Genomic DNA, 23,063 nt, shown 5'->3' on the forward strand with positions numbered 1-23,063 from the left:
ATATCAGGACAGGCCTGTTCCAGTCTTCAATTTCAGCTTAGAAAAATCTGCAAGCAAAATACACATCATCAAATCTTTTTTTTTTTTTTCCTAGGGGAACACACGGGCATTAAAGCTCAAGAGTCTGCATGGAGTTCAGTGCCCTGCACTGTGGAACTACATAAAAGACTGAGCATGCTAGGCTTATTTTTAAAAACTTATACAACAGGCCTTCAAAGTCCTGCCTGTGATTAACAAACATCGTAAGAATGTGTTATTAAAAAGAGACACATCAGTTACAGTAATCAATTTCTGTGACTACTGGTAATTCTCTGCATAATCCAGCCAAGAAAGGTTTCCATACAGCTTTCCCCGCGATACGGTTGCAAGCTGTCTTCATGCACTAAATGCTATAGAGATACACATGTCAAGAGACATTGATTCTTGTTGTTTCAGATTCAGTTGCTCAAAAAGCCCAAAACTTCAGTAAATGCTAAACAATTAGCCACTGAAAGTCAGCCCTATTTAAGATGTCTGAGGCTTACCGTCAAAAACCTGAACACTCAAAATCATTGCTTCCTTGAAGGGGACGGGGGGGGACAGGGGGGAATAAAAATCACAGCCTCAATACACACCTACAGAAAAGTGCATTCGTTTATCTACAGCTCTTCAGTGAGGAAAAATCCAGACCTACTGAAAATCAGTAGCTCCCACTGTTTTCACCTCAAATCTTCCCTAGAAAAGGCACTTAATTCTTACTCACTTAGTACCTCTCCCTATTTAGTGCTTTTACAGCAAATGTAGGCTGAATTCAGTCTCTTGAGGCTGCAGCTGACCCAGGCTACCAGCCCTACAGACCTCTAGTTGCTCACCATCACTTCCTGATGATCACCCAGCATGACAGCACATCAGTACCGTACCGTACTGTACCCATGCTTTCAAAATAAAGGCAGGTTTGCTTGTAGTTAAGATTCCTAAGAGTAGAATTTTTTCGACATTCATATTAATTCAGGTCATTTTGAAAGAACCAGGTTAGGGAGAAATTGCATGTGCAGTTAGTTAAGCTTGCAAATTCAGATGAAGGGCCTGCTGTCACAAAGGCCACACTAACACAATGGGGCAGTAACAGCCAGTGACTGGCACAGTAACTGCCTTAGCAGATCTGACCGCCGACTTACACCACACTGAAACCACTATGGGCCATGACTGATGCTAAAATACATGGATTTGCCTTTTTCTTGCTTGCTTGCTCTTGAGCCTGTGCTGCTCCTCCTTTGTGCCACGACCAACGTCTGTGTAGCTATAAGGTGAGCCATGTGCAAGAGGTGAATGAACTTCAACATGGAACACTTGCACCAGCATAAACGCAGGAGGCGAGATGGGAGATGGGGCCACCAAGGCCATCTCTTTCAGAAGCAGTCCTGGCTGAAAGAGTTTGAAGAGAATGAACTACTGCGTATCAGAGAACTAATGCATCCAGTTCATTTTCAGATATACAGTAATAAATTCAGCCCTGGCATAAACTGACTTCTCAAAATTGGATCAGAAGTTAGTATATTTCTTCTTTTTTTTTTTCCCCCCTCTTCTTTTTGTGTTGAACTAAGGGGCCAAGAATATTCTAAAGCTTTATTTTGTGGCAGGGTGGGAGGGTGTCCCTTGTCTAGACCAATTCTGAGGACTTGAATAACTAGAAATGTACTATCTAGAAAAAGATGGAAGTATTTTAAAGCTACATGGGGCATACAACTTGCTGACACACAGACACATTAATATTATGCATCATGCATAAAGTATTCCTCCCACATAATACTTTTATTACTGTCTCTTTGGTGCAGGCACTAAAAGTGTAACCATGTGAAAACACAGGTACAGTCTCTACAGATCCAAAGTTATTAAAAAAATGCTCATTTACACACTATGAATGTAAAAGTTCCTGCTCCTCCCAAGAAAGGTATATTAAGTAACATATTGCTACATGCACGTATAACTTAACTAGTAGACTGGCATCTCATCACTAAAAATACCCAGTAATTTTAACTCAAATATATGATGACACCAATTGTTCAGTAATTACACATCTGTAGAAGACTTTCTGCAAGGCAGCTGATTTATTACAGCATGACTTCCAGATCACAAAATTAAGAAGATACTACAGAAGAGCACATTAAGTGCATTAAAAGGGGAGATATTACAAAATACAATAAGGAATTAGCATAGATGTTTCTCCTGAGTTTTAGCAAGGATTGGTGCCAGGCTTTACACTAATCAGCATTTAATCAGATAAAATGATGATAAAGTTAGTAGACAGAAGTAAGATTGGCAGAAGTCACAAAGATGAAGGAGGCTCATTTAATGAAGTATGTTTGGATAAAACAAAGTACTAAGGTGCAGATGAATGAACAGAAAATTTAATGTGCATACAGAACAGTAGACCATATCCTGGATAATCATGACTTGGTTAAGACAGCAGGTATTGAAATGCACAGGTTACACCATGTGAACTCTCATCGTGAAACTGCAGCTAAGAAGAATTGATTTGAACCTTGAATATAAAGAAGAGAAGCAGGTAAGTGAATTCTTCTCTGTAGTACTGAGAGCACTGGAGAGACAAATAGTGAAACACTGTCTCATGCTTCCGGCATCTGATTTTTCCTGAAGAGACACCAAAAAATGGGAAGGAAAACAGAAAATCATGCAAATGTACTTGAAGTCTGCAAAAAATGTCCTCCAGTAAGAGTCTTAAAGAGGTCACTCTGATCAGTTTAACAAAAAGAAGACACAGCAGTGTTTTGAGTAAAAGTGTTTTTCTGAGGGAGAAACAAAAAGATACTGAAGGGCTTCCAAACCTACCAGGTCAAGTCATACAGGGAACCTCTGCCTAGAAAATTAATTTTGAACAACTCTAATGAAAAACAGGGCTTCCTAAAGAATGTAAAGAATGAGAATGATTAACCACTGCAGGAAGTATCAAAAGCTTTACTGGATACTTGATGCCTTCCTTCAAATAAATACTTAAATTCTGGAAAGCATTTTTGTCAAATAGAAGTCAAACACTAACCACAGTTTTCAAGAGGTAACTGGATAATCAGTAATGGCTGAATCACCTGGTCAAACTCTGTGGCTCACACTGTGGCTTTACAAAATCATATTATTCTCAAAACCAAATCTTCTCTCTTTCTTCTACACATGCAAATGTGAAACATAGAAATCACAAAATTACAAATACCATCAGTTCTTAAGATAATTCCTGAAAAGTCATCTTTAATTTGCTGTATATTTTACTGCTCAGGACAACTAAGGAATTTATCACCTTAGCTACCTTGGTTGTATCTTTTCATTCAGACAACGTTATCTCCTTGTCTCCCACACAAGAGCCATGCTATTATCAAAGTCTTTCTCACTAAACAATTATTTCCTTTTATGATTTCTTCTGGCTGGTCAAAGATAAGGGCTTACAGTGAGCTTGATTAGTGTTGCAAACAAATATGAGTAATACTAGAGTAGACATAACTAAGCTTAAGTAATCAGCACTATTAATAACCTTTTGATTTCTAATCAAATACAGCTCTGACTTTTGCTGCCACTTTGCTTTACATCTTCTAAACTACAAAACAATTAATATTTTTCTAAAATATTTCTCAATATGCCAGCCCTTTTATTCTTTTGTTTGCTTTTTGTCTTATACTTTGTAATTCTTCACTAAAAAGAACAAAACCACAAAACCCCCTAAACAACAAATCTTCTATTAAAAAAAAAAGGATCTACACTTTATACTGCCTTCCCTGGTGAAAAGATTTAATTATATACCATAGTATGAAAATTTTCATTTTTTTAATCTAATAACATCCCTGAAGACAGCAAAATCACATTTACTGATATTTGCATTAAAAAAAAAATCCTCACTTGAGACATGCAACTGGGGCAAAAACCAGTACATAGTGTTAATATCTGACAAAATAATATGCAAAAATAGGAACCTAATATGGCAAGGCCTTGGAAACTTGCACTACAGGCAGCACTGCCACATCCATTCTTCATCCTGGGCAACTACTAATCCAAAGGCAGACAGTCATGCTGCTTAAGCAGTGGGCAATGCCCCTTACAGAAGACACCCAAAACCACTGCCCAGCTTCCTGTGCTTTTAAAACAGGAGAAGTACATCATCTCTTCATTCTCTGCAAATCCCAGATAGGCAACATCTTCTTCCAAACATGCAAAGCTTTTCATTGAGGCTCTCTAAGAGGGAATGCATTCAAAGTACCAAGTATGTCCTACAGTTGACAGGATAGTTCAATCTACTCATACGAGAAGAAAAGTTCAGTCGTTTCATGGATACATACATTTGTGATCTCCACAAGTGTGGGTTGTTTTTTTTTATATAATAGTCTTCCTGTGATTATTCCAAATACTCATTTTTTCACATGGGGAAAAAACTGCAAAATATATGCATAAACAATCTTTTTCTGTTTACATCTGTAAACTTACAGTTTACTAGCTTACAGTTGCAGTACTCTTAGAATTCTAAGTTGAATCTGCTAAGTGATTTTATAGTCCATTTAGACATGAAGGTTTAGTGATAATTCTGCAGACACTTCTGTACATCTAGGGTTTTAGCATGCAACACACTGCACAGCCCTAGCATACCCACAGTGTGCACAAGGAACATCATCCTTCTTTCAGGATGCTCTAATGAATAGCCTTCCATTTCATGTGATACTTATTTGAAACAAAAGTAACAAAAATTAGACAAGTTGCTGCTGTTGATTTTTTCATCCTTCTCCTTTTATTTTATATAAGAATCAAGAATAGAAAGAGTAAAATAACCCCAGGAAACTAAAATAGTTTCTTCACACAAAAAGTTGCCTTTTCCATAACTGTTGTGTCTACCAGCAGACTTGAAAACAGACAGACATCAGTGTTAAAGGTACAAATCACTGTGCTAAACACAAAAGGGAAAAGAATGTCTGCTGAAACACGGCAAATATTTCCCAGAGTTTTCACCTAGAGAATTCCTTTCAAAGACAAAAGTCAAAGATGAAAAAAAATAAAAAATTGATGAGATGTGTGAAGTATTGGCCCATACAGATCTGAAAAGACTGTAAGCTGCCTTACAGAACGGCCAAATAGCAATATTAATACACAATATGCACTGATAAACTAGTCATTTTGTTTGCCAGTTTTGTCTCAACTTTATTAGTTATCCAGTTAAGAGTACGTATTTCTTCTTTTCATTTTTAACATGGTTTTAGGAAGTAATGAGGCAATAGGGAGGCTCTTTTTGCCATGGGTATGCCCAAAATTTTCCTTATAATGCTGTGTGTGTTGATAATCTGTTCAACTTCATGCTCATAAAAAAATTTATTTTATAAAGGCATCCTGTAACCCCATATTAAAAAAGAAAAAAAAAGAACCAATTCATAAACCTCCCTTAATTAACTTTATTTCCCAAAAAAGCCACACATCTGTTTTCACAGCTGGAAATGATTCAACCATTGGTAACCAAAGAAAAGCTCCAGTGTGTTAAAATACTCTAGCCAAAACCTGGCGCTCCAGCAAAGACAGCTACTATGCCAGCACAATCTCAGCAGCTGTTAGGACAACCTTTATTTACACTGAAAGGGCATGAGAAACCCTGATGCTATTACTACTAAACCAGCAAATCTTATTGGAAAGACACCACTGGTTGAAAACGGACAATGCAAAAGCACAACACGCATTTTACCGATCAAGCAGATTATAATTATGTGAGAACAGTGATGTACAATAATCCACTCTCTACCCACTTTTCTACACCAGATTCTGCAGGGCTCAGCTTCTGGAAAAAAAAAATCCTTTGTAAATTATTTTAATACAACTGTTATTATGAGTGTCAGAAAAATCAATTAACAATGCTGCCCTAAGTCTTTAGAAAAAAAAGGACTTAGATAAATAGAAAAAGATTATGCTATTTCTTTTACAGCATTATTTTTATTCTGAAAGTGACATCAAAGAGCCACAACCCCCTCCTTTCCTGCCCCCCCCCCCCCCTTTCTTTTGGCTTTGACATCACACCAAGAGAAAAGTATTCCTTTCACGGTTTCTTGTATAGCTGGAGTATCCAAGCTGCACACTTATCACTTTCTATCCTTGAATATGAATTATTTTAATCCTCCAGCAATTAACAGTCTTTTGGATGAAAATAAAAAAGGCTAGAAGTGCAACCTTACCTTTGTTGTGTTAATTTATTTGGTCAGTAGTTCATTTACTCATTGTTTCACATGGCTTAAATATTTAAGTGTGTGCATGTCCTACTTACAATCTTTCTTTTTTTACCATTGCATGTTTTCAGCCATCTTTTTTTTTTTCTTTTTTTAAACCTTGCTTATGATCCAAAAGGAGTTTCCTGTCCTTAAGTATCTTTCATGCATGGCTTTCTGTCACTGCACATAATTTTGCATTTTAACGCACTACCTATTCATTTCATCACAAGGCTTTTTGCTTCGGAGAAGAAGAGGAATCATCTTCTATTTGGAAATCCATTTAACAAAGAAAGACACTGAACTGCCAATGAACAATACTGTAAACATTACCAAGTTTCCTTGATCTCCTCATTGCTTTCTTGCTCCCACTGCCATAATTACCATCAATATTCCTAATGTACTGAAGTATGGGAAGTACTTGACAAACAAAAAGGAAAGAAAAGTTCCCTGTCCTTAAGATATAGCTGTCTAAGGCCCCAATCCAGCACACCACACACTCATTTTAAAATTGTAAGTAGCTCCCTTGACTTCAAGTGTTTACAGTTGAGCAATTAAGTGGTCTGTTGGATCCAGGCCTAAGCAAACTATGAGCATATAGAGACAGCAGACAAAATATAGTAAGAAGCTTCATGAATAAAAAGACAAAAGTTTACCAGATACATCAAGTCACAATATACTGTTGGACTTCAGAAAAAAAAAAAAAACCTTGAAAACAAGCATCTGAAGTGAGTTACCTCCTTAGCCTGAGTTTTTGCAATCCAAATACACCTCTGACATTGTGAATCGCTCAGCCCAGGGACCACATGACGACTGTGGATATGTTTTATGAAGCCACAGAAACATTTCTAAAACCAAGTTCCAGCAACCCTTCAGGAATAATTACTACAAACAGACGCCCATTTTAAGCTTCAAAAATCCTCATCGCAAATAGACTCATATTCATACAACATTCACCTCCTGTCACAGTCCAAGACAGTTTGTTCAGAAAGTAAAATAGCCAAACAAACAAGACTTTTAGTCAAAATGAGAAAACAAGTGAATTTCCACAATGAAGAGCTGACTCAAAAATAAAATTACAAGAAAGTTCCATCCTAAGCAACTGGTTCCATGGTCTCAAAAGACGACTAAGGCTGAATACAGCACGCTGAATTGCTAGATATGCTATTCCCATTCTATCATTTTTTCCCCTCTTTATTACCTGACTTGTAATGTTTGTTAGTGGAGCAAATAAGAAAAGATATCATTATATTTTTTTCATTATTAGAAGAATAAAAAGTTACTATCTGACCTACAGACAGATCAACGTATAGCAGCAGATACCAACCTAGAGTAAAAAGTAACAGACAAATACAGTGAAATGCAACATTCAGGGTGACGACTGGGTTTTGGTCAGCTTGTTCCATGGTCTTCCAGACACAAGTGAGTTTATCAATTTTTAATAATTAGGCAACAAGTGGTTTCAAGAGACCGGGAGAAGAAAGCTTACATGATCTTTCCACATGGGTTCATGTTTTCACCAAGTAAAAGGCAAAAGTACGGGGATAGCAAACAAGTGCTGGTCCGGAGAAGCAACCCAGAAAGCATCAAATCTAGCATCTGTTGTAAACAGAAAGAGATGGTGCAAAAACAGGAAACAGAAAAGATAAATTATGCAAAGATTTTAAAAGGACAACAAGAAATTTAAAGTCAAAAGCCCTAAATGAGGCAAAGTATGGGCTTTGATTTGGTGGGGACAGAAGGTGGGGGCAACCAAGAATCAATGGATGCAATGGGATTACCAGGGAAGACTGAGAAAAAGGCTGAATTCAGGTTGACAGGAGGTGATATAGGTGGTGGCTTTATGGTCAAAGCTTTAGGGGATCAGAAATAAACATACATGCAAACCAGTATGTAGAAAATCATCAGAATTCAGACAGACTCCTTGAAAGGAAGGGGTTGGATATGTTGCTTGGATTATGTCCTTTAGTGATATGAAGCAAGTTCTGCAAGGGGAAGAAAATGAGTAGGATTCTGGACTGTTTCTCACATTCGTTTTGGCTGTGGACTGGTATTTTTCCAAGCATGAATAACTGTATAACACAGAAACATACCATAGCAACTGACAGTGAAAACTTGTTTTGTGAAATTTAAACTAGTAAACTCATTAAAGCACAAGATATTACCTCCCCCCTCCAGTACAGACTTACAGCACTCACTCATTCAAGAAACTGTAATAATGTCCCTTCCTCTTCTGTATCCTTCTAATAACTAGGACCACAGGTTCATCAGTTTAATCACAAGTTCAAAAGTGTCAGAAGAATTCACACCAACTTCAGCAGGCTTCGGATACAGCCTAAACCACATACTTTTCATTCTTCTCTCCTCTACAATTTCAGTCTTGATCTACTAATTCCAGAATACTGTGAAGCTCTCTAATCATCGTCATCATCAGCGTGATTTGTAGCTCAGTGCCCCCCTTCTGGAACATTTATACAGGTGAATATACATGAGTAAAGCTTCAGACAAGGACTACAGAGGCAATCTGCAGCTTTAAAAAATGCATATATTATGTGGCACATATTTTGTGAGGGGGACGGTTAAATATTCTATAAACAATTACTAAATTGTCAATGGAATTCAATAAATGTTGTTTTAAAAAAAACTAATTATTTGTTACAATAACCAGCTACTATTGCCATTTTGTATGTGAAGGTTTGTAAACTGCTTCCATTTGAGAAGTAATTGATTCCATTTTTATCATTTCCTCAAGTTTATGTCGTTGTTCACATCCAAAGAGATGATAACATCTATTTGCAGCAAATTATACATTATAATTCCTCATTCAAAAGCTGTAATGGAAAACAAAATGCTAATTTATGCTGTAAACGGAAGTACAGAATCATAATCACTCATTGTTAACATTAGGAACTAAATTGCTCTTGCAAATAATAAAATGGGTTAAAAATGTGGAGGGCTTTTGTGAGCCAAAGTACCAGTGCCTCTTACTCACTCATGTGTTATATTACAAGTGATCAAACAAACCTTTTCTCCTCATGCCAACACAAACTAACCCCTTTTGAGGGAAAGAATAATGGTCCTATGATTGCAAAACAAGGATGTATGTCAGGTGACCGTTCTACCCAGGAGTCTCCAACCAGCTTCTCAAATACAGGCTTTCATGCGCTCTCTGCTAGGTAAACTCAACTACGTGCAGAGGCTGTCTACAATACACAAGCAAGCAATACAGAACTAAATGTAAGACCAGAAGAGCCAGACAGCTGACGCTGAGGACCTGACATCTACACTATACCCTCTGTACCACGCACTTTAAGGTGCACTTTGTTTGATTATTTAACTTCATCCTAGCTCTGGTCTCATCTCATCAGTTGAATGCCTATTTGTAGCTCAAATGCACTAAGGGTATTCCTGGAACACATCTCCCAGTTCAGTGCTATCCAAAAGGAATTCCGTTTGTTTGCAACAAATCCAATCTACAACGCTAACCAAAGCCCAGCAGAGTCAGGATGAATGCGGCATGCTCCTGCTCCCAAGAAAAGTGCTAGTGTAGACACATCATTTCAGGTCCCAGTGAATTCATATGAAACCAGGAGTGCCCAATTTCTCCTTCCAAAATTAGGACCACAGTGTCACAAGTGCTACATCCAGCGCAAGGGTCACTCGGCTACTAATCTCTCTTCACCTTAATTTTACCTTTGGAGTAGAGACAGTAACACACGACTACTTAGCAGAAGAGGAATCTCAATTGCCACTTATAGACAACACAGTCTAAGAAAAAAAAACGCTGTAAAATTACTGGGTTTCTGTCCTTTTTAGCAATTTTACAGTCCTATAGGTTTTAAATGTACAAGGAGATATGCTCGCACAGCAAACAGACACATCAGAGGAAATGAAAAAACCACGACACATTAGGACTGTGCACCTGCTCTTCCACATTTCATTAAGCCTCTACACCTAAATGTACGTCAGGTTCTCTCCTACGTGCATCCGTTGTGCTGGTATCCCTCAGTGATACCTTCTGGTCATGGCGAGACAAACTGGATCGCAAGCATCCACACTGCCTCAGGAAAAAACATTTAAAAGACCATTAACTTTTGGTAAATTAGATCAGATTATAATAATCTAAATGATAAATGCCAGATTTTTTTAACATGCATATATTTGTAAATAAACTGCCATTTGTAAACAAGCCTCTCCTAGCTTACATTATGTACCTCAAATCCCTGTAAAATAGCAGATTTGCCAGCTTTTTTCAGTTATTAGTATTAAAAAAATACAATTATGTAATCAAAAATTGAAAATTGCCTTTTAGGTGACCAACAGAAAGTTCCACTGCTTCATGTAGTAAATCATTTTACTGCTGCCCTTTTATATTTAATACCCTTCTGCAGTACACATTTATCTCTACACTAGCAAAGTGTACTCATTGATTTCCTATGGTCTCTCTGGAAGAAGGTTCTGCTTCCCTGATGATGAGTACAAAGGGTGGATGACCCCATTCTCATTCCAATGCAAACCCTGCACTTTTACATTTCTGCTTAGACCACATGAACATTTGACCAGCTAAGAACTCCCTGCCCTCTTCCTACAGAACACATTGCTAGAACTACTGACATTTTTGCCTGAACACAACTGTATTTTTGAAAATCCCGTCTTATGTATAAAGCACTAAAATGCCTTAGTTCATCGCAGCCATAACTGTAACTTACAACTTACACATGGACTTTTCTTCTAAACTAAGACACAAAAATAACATCTTGCCCATTTTCTGCATGCGATTTAAATTCACACTTACTGTGCTCTACTGTACCACTATTTAGCTGTTTTGCCCTGGGGCACGAGGAGATGGTGTGTACCCAGTTTAAACTGTGCTTTTTTTGCCACATGAGACTGTCATCAGAAAACACTTCTCAAAGTTACTGTGTTGAATGATCAAATACAATATTAATCTCTGAAAGAAAGAGAATCATGTTTAACTTTTTTTTAGTCTATTACCTATTTTATTAAACTACATCCTCCTCATTATCCTTCTGTGTATCTCTTGCTGGGATGCTAAGAAAAGAGGTCTCTTCAGTTTCACTTTCATTTTTGCTATGTTCCATTTTCACAGCTTTGTGTGCCAGCATACAATACCCCTTGAGTATAGAAAAGTCAGGAAAGATTCAAATCCAGGATTAACTGGGGTTTTTTAATTACCAAGTATTTTATGTTAATACTAAACCAGGATTGATGTTTTTTCTCAACTAATTTAGTATTGACAGTGTCCTTTTAATTTTCAGAGATGTCACAAGCTTTGTTAAAATATAGCTGAAGCTGAATAATGGTTTTATTCCAGTGGTTTTCACAGCCAAATAATGTAGAACAACCAACCGAGTCTTTTTCCATTAAAAAAAAAAAAGTCTACAAAAATCATGAAGTGCACTGCCCAATCTTGTGCAGATCGCTATAGGGTCTCTCATTCAACATTCTCACACACATACTTAGTAAATGCTATACATGTGCAGTGCATTAACACAAACTCATCCAGCATATTTCCAAACCTGCAGAGACTCCAAGTTCTACTATTCAAATAACTAAAAAACCAACAACAAAAAATATCCAGAAGTGATGGGAACAAAAATAAGTTAAAAAGTCTCACCGGCTGTGGGCCAAACTGAAACGGCCATTGGACTTACTCTAGTTAGAAGAAGAAGATGCGTAGAAGCAATATACTACACAGTCCAGCTCCCCAAAAATACTGGCAGAAAGCTCTGACTGCATTGGGGTACTTCTGTCCCTGGGGCATACATAAAGACAAAGAGCCAAGCCACAAAGTTGGCTCTTAGCTTAATCTTTCACCGACGTGCTTATATCCACAGAATACCATGAATGTACTGCCATGTTTGAAAACACAGGACAAAGAGATGATGCCAGGTAACAAGACCTCAGCTGAGTGTTGCAGGGAGAAAAAAAAAAAAAATCTCTGAAACAATGGCCATGATCAGGCAGCATACTCTCATGTTACTTCTACACTGCAGGGATTTTCTTGAGGTCAAATTAAAATAAGCATCCAGATAGGTATACCTTAATCATAGGATTTCATTCACGGACTACATTTCAAATTGCTTTCAAGCATTTCCCAACCATATAGATTAGTAACACAACAACGTATCCAGTTCTGGACTAGAGAGTGAAAAATAATTAATACAAATAATGCTGCCAGTTCAGCATGGACAGGTTATGCCCAAGAATATTACTGCTCTTGCAAGGCTGAATACCCTCTTTGCAGTACTTAGAAATAGCTGTTCTTTCCTCATGACTACTAATTAAGGAACAGATGTAAAGAGAATTTCAGTAAGCCAGAGGATACACTCAGGACATTTCCGGCAAACACATATTCACAAAATAAAGAACTAAAAGTAGAATATTTGTTGACAGTCTAAAAATGCAGATCACAGAATGAATCAACAGGAAATCTTCTGGATATTCCTCTGCCTCAGGTTTACACACATTGGCAAGACAATGCAGGTAAGTTGCTGCAACAACAATTCATAGTTGTCAGGATTTAAGTCTACAAGTTTGTCTAGTCTAGAATTTAGCATAATGCTTAAGTCCCTGTACTAAAATAACTGCAAAAAAAGACAGCAAACTTCAGGAGAATGGTCAGTCTTCTCGGAGTTCTCCTTAGTAATAAAAAGTCTTATTTATATAGAGCCTTACTCTCTAGAAGACTGCCTCAGAAACTGATTCAAAACAGACTTCATAAAGTTTCCAGGCATCATTTTTCCAATACAAGCTTTCCTCTGATGCACTTTGGAATTTAATATACAATGGAAAAAGCTCCTTCCAAGAATATTACCAACAAACCACGCATATGATCTTGTGCTTAAAAATGAACTGCAATAATGCATCAAAAATATAAAAGTTCAAATGTATCTCTCAACCTTCCTGCATTATAAAGCAAATCTTCTACCTCTGCTTTCAAAACTGTCAGATAGTATTTTATGCTTCTAGAAGAAATCACTGTTCTCTTTAACCTGACTGGTTCCATTACTAAGTCTTATTTTGATTACCTATACTCTCATTAAATTCTTGAGAAGGCAGGAAAAGATTCTTTTAGTAAGCTATGGCTGAACCGCTACTGATATTATACAAGGGATCCTTTTACCTCATACTAGATGTTGAGAGTGCATCATATTGATCTAGGAATAAAAAACCTATTTTTCCGGTAGTCAACCCATCTTCTCATCTCAGCACTTTGTTTCAAAGTTTTTCTGTTTGCTGTATTGTTTTAAACAGAGTATACAAAACAAATTCTATTTCAGCTACGTTGCTATATTTAGCAAGAAGAAATGGTTTGCAAGCTTTTTTTTTTTTTCCCCTGGATGCAATTCAGGTAAAAACAAACACACAAATATGGCTGACTGTCAAATTTAAGCCAACTCTGCCTTTTTAAGTGTTAAAACTTGTAAGAAAAATCTATTTGCAGCAAAATCCCATATTCATTTTGATTTCATATTCAGACTAACATCTACTGCTAATCCTCGGCTGGTGAATTTGACTGATGCAAATGCTAACGTAATACGCAAAAGATGAAAATAGAAAGGAGCCTTGAGCACCAGAAAGAATACGTATCTTAAAAATTCTTCTCATCTTTACCCTGGAAGGTCTTGCAAGTTCATCTGTTCCCATTGTAATGCTATATAATGATTACACCTTCTTCCAAACTCCTTTTCTAATCATGCATATTTAATTCAACTTTGTGTATATATCCTACAGTTTATATAGTCCTTCTATAAATAGACCTTCTGCATCCTGAATTGCCTCCCCCGTTTTCCCTCAGATACAGTTCAACATTGGTATTTAGTACAGATCAACTCTGGATTTGTCAGTAATTCTTCCTGCTTCCATTGTGATACGGGCTTCTCTCCTGAAAAGCAATGTAAGGGAACCTATCATTTCACAATGCCATTCTTTCATACAACTGTTTCGCTACAGAATGAAACTAACTTTAGATAAAGGAACTGGTTTAAACCTGATTTTATTGTCTGCGTTCCTAACCATTTTCCTCCTCCGATGGTTTCAAAGGAGTCCTCATAGAGGGGAGAAGAAGAGAAAGAAAAAAAAAAAAAAAGAAAAAAAAAGCCTGCCTTTTATACCAGCCATAAGCCCTTCTAAAATCCCAGTTACTTGCGCGGACTCGGTATTCCGCAGGGTAACGTGCGTTCTGTGCTCTTGCAAACGCACCGGCAGCGGTGCGTGCAGCCGGTGCGCACGGAGCGCGGCGGGCCCAGCAGCACCGGCCGGGCAGCCACCCCGCGCCGTAAGCGCGGAGCAAACTTGAGCCGCAGCCACCGCCGGGCAGCCGGGCGCGCCGTGCCGCTGGGGAGCGGCTCCGTGAATGCGGGCGGCCCCCCGGCGGCTCCCAGCCGCTGCCCGGCCCGGCCCCGCCAGCACCGCACTGCCGGCGGCCGCCACCCGCGCACCTGCCCCTCCCGGCGCGGGGCCGCCGGCGGCACCTGACGACTTCATCGCGCCAGAGGCGCTCCGGCGCGCTCGGGAGAGCACTGAGCGGCGGCTCGGGGCTCGATACGTGCCTCTGCTCCCCGCACGGACCCTCCGCCCCCCTCCTCAGCGCAAGCGAGCCTGGCTCGCTCCCCGCTAGGAAGCCTCCCCCCACGACTGGGGCGCAAACTCGGCAGGCGGCTTCACCCAGCACGAGGTGCGGTGCCTTCCGAGGTGGGCCCGGCAAGTACCCGCTCGCACCCGGGCCACCAGAGATCAGTATTTATTTATTCGGTGCTGCCGGGGGCCACCCGGCTGCCAGGGCTCCGGTGTCCCGCCGCGACGGCCCGACCCCCGGCCCCGCTGCCGGCGGGGCGCCGCTCCCCGCCGCTCGGCGCCGTTAACTCCTGGAGGCAGGGCGGAGGCGCGGCTTCTCGACCGCTCGTTGTGAGGGGTAACCTCAAACTGGCGACTGCTACTTTGGGGATGTCAGTGTCCTGGACACCGGTGCTGCGGGGCCTTCCGTGAGCTTAGCGGGCACTGCTCCCCGCAGGAGGGATCGGGAGGCGACCCCCGCCCCCCCCGAGCCCCGGGCCGCCTGGGGGGCCGCGGGCGGGTCTCCGCCGCCTCCACAGCGCGGCGGTGCCTTTCCCCCGGGTCGCAGCCCGCTGCCGCCCGCTGCCCAACTTTTCCTGTCACGCCGGCACCAGCAACCCCCTTCCACACGCACGCACACACACCGATGTAGTTTATAAATGACAGTTGCCTGTAGACTTTCACCAGACAAGCAGCGGGGGCAGCAGACTACAACAGTTATTTAATTAAAGACGCTTTAGAGGCTCCCAGAATAGCTCTCTACCTCCGAGGCGCGATTTCTGGTTTCTCCCCGCTCTCCCCCACCGCCCCGCTGCCGACCCCCGCGGCCCGAGCCACGGCGCGGGCGGGAGGGACCGACCCGGGCGCAGGGGCCGGCGTTACCCGGCTGCGCTCTCTGCATTGCACAGTCATCAAAGTTAAGTACGGGGGGGGGGGGGGGGCGCGGAATCAGAAGGAGAGACGGGTAAGCCGAACTATTTTCACCTAGGCAGGATCCGAAATTACGAGGCTGAACGCACATGCAGCCATTGCTGAGGGAGAGGGGCACGGGCGGGAGCCAGTCCCCGTCGCTCCCAGCCCGTCAGCCGCACGCCGCTCCCCCCGCCTCGGCCAACTCGTCTGGCCGCCCTCAGCGGGGACCCGCCGAGCGCCGGGGGCGGCGGCGAGCGCGGCCGAGGGGGGGCTCGGGGCCGCTTCGCTCGAGTTGCCTTGTGGTGCCCCGAGTTGCTCCCGCGTAACGCGCAGCGCTCGGCGCAGCACGGCTCCCGCTCCTCGGCCCTCCTCCCGCTCCTCTTGCTCACGGGAGGGGTGGAGGCGGAGGGAAGGGGGCCGCAAGGCGCACGGAGAAAAGGCCCTTTTCTCTCGTTCCTTTCCCGAGTGCCCCCCACGCGCTGAACAGGCACACTTCCAGACCCTTCCCGCACACACCGGCACCACCTCCGCCTCCCCCAAGGCGCCCGGCGGGAGCAGCGGCAGCGAGCGCGCCCCGCGGCACCGGCCGCCGCTTACCTGGTTGTAGGAGGTCTCCCAGGAGGAGGTGTAGTTGTAAAAGAAGGAGGAGAAGCAAGCGTCTTCCGACAGCCCGCAGCCAGCCATCCTCTGGGCGCAAAACCTCTTCGGGAAGGCACGCAGCAGCCTTCGCGAACTCTTGCCTCTTGCGCGATCGCCGCCGCCGCCGGTGCTGCCGCCGCGGAGTGTGCCGACAGCTTCGCCCTGGCGGCGGCTCGCGCGGTGCGTGCGAGAGGGAGCGTGCGGGAGCGAGCGCGGCTGGAGGTAGGCGAGGGCAACGCGTGTGCGTGCGTGTGTGTGTGTGTGTGTGTGCCTGTGTGTGTGCGCGGCTGTTTGTGGAGGCACCGAGGCGCCGGAGCCGGCGTCACGTGCGCGCGCTCACCCCGCTGCCGCCGGGGCCGGGCTGTGCTACCGACCCCGGCACTGAATCACCAGCGCCAGGCGCCCTCTCCATCCCCACCCATGCCCGTCCCCGCTCGGCAGCGCAGCCTGCGCAGGGAGACAAGGGGGCGCTTGCAAGGCCTGCGACGGCACCGCGGCGGGGAAGGAGCGGGCAAGTGGCGACGCGCGTCCTCCCCCGCCGCGCCGGGGCAGCGCCGCCACGGGCGGGCCCGCCCTCCACGGCCGCGGCCCGGCCTCCCCCGCCCCGCCCCGCCCCGCGCCGTGCCGAGCCAAGCCGTGCCGCACCGCGCCTGAAAAGTTGGAGCCGGGTTTCCAGCGTGGGACCCGCGGCCCGTGAGGGGTGTACGGGAACAGGCGACACGCGGCACCGCAGCCCGGTCCCGGGCCGCCCCGCGGCGGCCGCCTGAGGGGGCGGGGCGCCACCTCCCACCGGCGGGAAACTTCGCCTCAGAGTCCTCAGCGGGTCCCCGTCTCGTCAGGCACCGTTTCCCTCGCTTTCTCCTTTTTTGGGTTGTTTTTTTCCCCCCTCAGCACCCCGTTTTCAAGGAGCAGGAGAAAGGCGGAAGGTTATTTTTTTATATTTGTTTTTAAGTGTGTCAGTGAGCTCCCTCCTGCCCGTGCCCTGCCTCCAGCCGCCCGCGCCTGCCGCCGCCCTGGCCACAACGCCGCCCTGCAAAGGCGGCCCAGGTCGGCAGTGCCGGCCCGCAAGCCCTCCTCAGGTTGTTCATCGGGCATAGCGAAGCCGCACTGAATGTAATGATTTTAAAATGTTTGCCAAGCAATCAGCAGAAATAAATTGGATTATGTTGACCATGTTCCTAGGCTATTGCTTACAATGATTGCACACCCAGCACCCTGAGCACAGTCCTCTGACAAGGGGAATGTTTTCCTCATCGACTAACACTGATACCACAAAACTCAAAGCAAATAACGTAGGTGTCAATTCTTTTTCAGACTAATTGTTCTGTTTCTTGTAAGAATTATATGTTTTTCATTTTAAAAAATATTGGTTTTGCTTGCAAGTCATAACTGGGAGGGCCAGTGGTTTGTTGAGCAGCACCCAGCACAGTCATAACATCCCATAGTCATCAATGGAAAAGGCTAGAGAGTTTTCTGGCACAGCTCTGATCAAAGGCCAACTGAAGCTCCTCACTCCCCCTCACCTGGTATTTGAATGAAACCACTATTTAGTAATACCCATTAAATCCTTTGACCATTCTGTTTGTCAAGGAAATCTTATTTTCTTTAGTCTTTGAATGCAGAATGAGCATGGAATGCCATGAAACACACCTGAGTGTAGCAGAAACTCAGCTTTTTGATGTGAGTTGACTTTATTTGAATGAAGACTAGCCAAGAATACCTGAATTCATCATCCAGAGGGACCTCTCTGACAGGCAGCTCTCTTCTATACGAGGTCAAAGAGCCTTTCATCCTGCCCTAAACCAGGTAACAATACAGCAGGAAGGATCCCAGCAACAGACTATGGAAACTACATCAGAAACAAGGTGGTCACTATGTCCACAATGATTTGTTTCTCGAATTTCTTCAGTGTTTTCCTTCAGAGACTTCAGCCCATTAAGACTGTTCATCAGTGGCCCACAAAACTTCATGTGGTTTAACAATTTATTTCAACTTTCCAGACAATAGAGTTCTCACTATAAAATTCTCTGTTTTGAACCAAAATTCCTACGTTTTGAACCGAAAATCGTACAGTTTGAACTCTCCTTTCTGTTTCTCTCCCCCCCTTTTCTCCTTTTGTTTCTCTCCCCCGCTGCCCCCCCCCCCGCCCCATACCTGACGTATTTATACACTTCAGTAAGTGACATTTACCTACTTCCTCTCTTCTAATGACAGACAGACATACTATCTGCCCCTCCAATGCAATGTTCTTTAAAAGTCTTAAAACAGATTATGGGTTCTTAAATGTTTGGGGGTTTTCTTATCTTTTTCCTTCAAATATTGTTCCTCATCCTGCTGTTAACCATTTGCTCTAGCTCAAAATCTCTTCATTTGATGTTCAGAGAGTTGCCGCTGGGGGACCATCACTGGTAGGAGGTTAAGCTTAATTGCACAGTGATCAGTTACTAATAGAGATCCAGCTGTAGTCTTTTCTTATAGCTGTGAACTACTCTGAACCTATTCAAGGCCTCTGCAGAGCACACTTATGCTGCCAACAAAACAACATCTGAGAACTTACTTACAGTGTTATGTATTGCTCCTCCAGACCCTTTGTAGATGTTTTCAGTTAACCAGCCATTACTGAAATGGCTAGTAATCTGTTTGTCTATTGCATGATTTAGCACACTAACATCATTGTTACTGTGATGTCGGTGATGAAGCAAAAAAGCTTTGTATGATACTTCTATTACTATAAGTATGTAACCAAACATAATAAAATTCACAAATACCCATTGTCTAATACCCCATCCCAGTGTGCTAACAGCTCCACAGAGAAGGTGCTAAAGCATATTCAGTCCTGTGGGCAGGAAGGAGTAAAGTGGAGGTAAAATAAAATAAACTGTTGTAAGGAACTTGGAACGAATGGATTGGTGAGGGGTGGAGGAAACAGAAAAATCCAGGAAATGTTTGAATAACAAAAGTAACCTCAGGATAACCATTAATATACCATCTGTGCTGAAAGAAAAAGGCCTGGTGCAGGTGGAACAGAGAAAATTACTCAAATCTCTTCAGAGATGCACGCAGCATACTACTGCACAGTTAGGATGTGCCAGAGTACTAAGTAAAAGCAAAGCAGCTAGAAAGGCGTCTTGTTAAATACAATCTAGAATTTAATTTAGTTTGCTCTTTGCTTCCATGTTTTCAACTTAAAAGAATTTCAATGTCCATTAAATAAACAAGAAACTGTTTTGGTTTGTTTTTTTGGGGGGAGGGCGAAGGGCTGACTTTTTTATCATGTTATGATTTGGAAGCAAAAGTAATATTTCTTTAAAATGAAAAACACATAAAAATGCAAAGCCTGTCTGGTATGGGAATAAGGTGAATCTGGGTGTAGTTTTCAAACTGAGACTGGTCCTGTCTTCTCACAGACAGCATAACCCCCATTCCCCTGAGGCTAGTACACAGAGACAAGATGAAGGCCATGGACTGCTCTTTGAGCCAACAATAGATCTGGTATCACCAAATGCCAGGTTTGGGGAGAGACATCTTGAGGAGTAAGTGCACCCCACTGTTCCAGGCAAAAGCCAGAGCATCATGAAATATTCTTTCTTTTCTTTACATAGTTCTCTCTTGAGAAATTCTCTGAAAAGCAAGGCTTCTAGAGGTCTTTGGTTTGAGAAGCATATGGAGAATTTGAGACAGAAAAGAGATTCATCTTCAACTTACATGTTCCATGTAAGCAGACAGATTTGTATCAGAGTGGTCCCAGGGGGATCAGAATTTGACTCCGCTGCAGCCTCTAAATTTAAGATGCTGCAACACAAAGCGGTATTCCATGGCTGTACAATTTGTTCAGGCAGTTTAGTTGTCCCTCCAATAATCAGTGTAGCATCTCAACTGAGTGCTGTGGTTCCCACTATTTTTAAAGCTTGCTATCATAAATACCTCAAAATGTTTTGTGGGTACTATTCTTTTATCCACCATAGACACTTGTTTTTTCTCAGGTTTTCAGCATTAGCAGACATCTAACATCCTTACTTTACTAGATTTTGTTAGCTGAAAATCCCTTCTCACAGGGGAAAAGCCTATATCAGATATTCTAAAATAAAGTTAGAAGCTGTCCCTGTATCTTATTTGCATGTGGAAAAAGAAGACTATTTCTACTTAGCCTATTCATAAGTACATAAAAGCCTTTTAAAGTCAATTAAGACAGTCCATAAAAATTAAAGAGGAAAGGCTTTAAAAGTCCAGCTTCCTTAGCACCTTCCATCAAATGATTTCATTTTGCTTTATGAACACCTCTGGAGCTAGGCATTACATCCTTTTAATATTTGAGGAGATCAACAGTTTAAGTACCAGACTCTTGGAAAAGTCAAGCAACATTGTTAGACAATGTTTATAAAAGCTATTAGCCCCGGAGGAGCAAAAACCCACTTACAGCAGAAATATGTGGAGATTCCAGAGTGTTTAGGTTTCTATTTAACTTTCAAGATTACTTGTGTCTATAATACAAAAATGTAAGATTAGACATAACTGACAATGAAACCACCAGTGGATGAGAACACTGCAACCATGGTCACCTTCAAAACATCATTTCAGTGTTCTGCTTTTTTTTAATTGAATTCTCACTGTATTCTAGCTAAAATCCCGATGTCCTTTTTCATGTCTTCCCACGGCTAGACCAGTTCCAAGCTACCCGAGAGACCTGGAGATCCCAGAACAAATTCCACACCTTGGATTCACCAACCTCAACTGCAAGAGCTACGTGTGCAGATTTTCCAGTATTAGCATAACAGATCGAGATTAACCAAAATACAGTTTTTCTGAAGTATCCCAGATAGCATTCCCAAACTTCAATTACACACCACCATTCAAAAAATACAAGGTTCTGCTAAAAGAAAACTGCATTCAGAAAACTGAACATTGGTGATCAGAAAACTGACACTTTCCATCCACTGAATGGTGGTGGTATAGGAAGTTATGTCCAGTATACTTCTCATGATTGCATATACCACTGTAATACTGGAACCCTTTCAAGCAGTGCACTAAATTAGGTGACTAATACCTCCCTGTTCTCCCTCTCATCAAAAAGGCAGCGGTATTGTGTTGCAGTCTTTGCTGTGTATGGTGAAAGAAGAAACTCTCAAATAAATGGTCCTTGCAATGAAAGTAGAAGGTTGATGAGATTCTAGATGAGTATTAGTTACTGTTGCAATTCGTTATACCGTCTTACACTTACCGCTACTGCACGCTTACTGCACAGACAAGCTTTACCCTTATTTCGGAAAGTTCGGTTACACCACAGAAATAGCTGGCACTGGCTTTGGCCCTCATGGTCTTCACCCCAGAGTTGAGTCCAGGCTGTTAAGAGTCTTGGAAAAAAAACCAAAACTAACCCCAACCCCCCCCCCCAAAAAAAAAAAAAAACCAAAAAACAACCCAAACCCAAGACCTGGAACAGAACTCATTCTTGTAAGTTTGCTAGATGGTGAAGATTCCATACACCATTGTGCTTCATCCAAAAGAAAAAAAGATAATTGAAGCTAGATGACTGACCCCTAAGATAGGATGGCAGCTCCATGAAAAAGAGGACAGTAGAAAAGTATTTTTTTTTTTAAATACTGCTATGTGAGACCATCAGAAATGAATACCAAGGCTCTCTAAAGCCATCTAAATGCAAAGACCAATGGCAAATATACAATTTCAGAGGAAACGGTACATTTTCCAAAATGTTTTGATCTTGCTGTCAGTCTGTTATTTGCCTTGCCCGAGTTCAGATTCAGTTGCTTGCTCTTCATCCATGAGCTAATCCCATCTAAGCATTGGGTCATCTCGATAATTGAAGTTACGTGAAATAGGCAACTGAATGAAGTAAAGCTGATTATTTAAAAAAGAATGAAAAAAAGTGCCAGGAGTTTAAAAGCTAGATTACATGAATTTTTGCTCATCTCAAAAATGCAGGAAATTATTTTCCTTGAATTCTGCAAGATCAAGTGTGCCACTGATTAAAACTTTGTCTACTGAAGTGGAAGAGCAGAACACTGATGAGTTTGATTGTCCTGCAAGCAAGATATTTTCAATGAGACTGTTAACAAAATGAAACCACTATGATAATTTAATTCCTAGTTCAGGCCTTCCAGCAGCTTTTCAACGTGAGTAATCTCCATCAGTTCAATACCCCCAAAATTATAAATAACCACCAGTGAATACATGCCATTCAAATGTAGACAGGCATGAACTTATGAGGTAGTTTATAACTTTTATAGTCTCACCACCAATTAACAATGTAAATAAATTACTAAAGCCCTATCAGATTATAATTTCCCCAAAATGACATTTCTGTGATTATGTTTCCGTGACTTCTGTGATTATAGTTATGAAGTAACTATATGAAGTAACTAATCAAAGGGGAGGTGGGGAATCCTAGAATAACCCAAATTAGCAGGAATCATAATGGTTGGCTTGTCATGAGTCTCTGCCTCTAGTGTTAAGTATCTTTACATCTGAGCAAAAGCCCACAGCTATTCTGCCTGTTTCTGGATACATTCAGATCATTAGCAAAATACTGAGTGATATAAACAGAGCAGACTCACCACTATTTTATCCATCATTTTAAAGATGTCATCTAAGAACGAATGTACTGAAAGATATGATGAGATCTCTTGTCATTGCTCAGATAATGAAAAAGAGGCTTCACCGTTCAGCGCATTATGCAAAGCTGATTGATAAAGAGTAGCA

General features: G+C 42.1%; 1 protein-coding gene across 1 annotated transcript in view; it reads right to left on the reverse strand.

Moving 5' to 3' along the window:
- The window catches only part of PPARGC1A (PPARG coactivator 1 alpha), a 372,908-nt gene extending 356,393 nt beyond the window's left edge, over nucleotides 1-16,515 (reverse strand). Inside the window, exon 1 of the mRNA XM_056356905.1 lies at nucleotides 16,305-16,515. Within this exon, the coding sequence (XP_056212880.1) occupies nucleotides 16,305-16,391 (87 nt within the window). The 5' untranslated portion in view covers nucleotides 16,392-16,515. The remainder of the gene's footprint in view (nucleotides 1-16,304) is intronic.
- Nucleotides 16,516-23,063: the final 6,548 nt, after the last annotated feature.

This window comes from Falco biarmicus, chromosome 1 (assembly GCF_023638135.1).
Source record: "Falco biarmicus isolate bFalBia1 chromosome 1, bFalBia1.pri, whole genome shotgun sequence".
Lineage (NCBI taxonomy): Eukaryota > Metazoa > Chordata > Aves > Falconiformes > Falconidae > Falco > Falco biarmicus.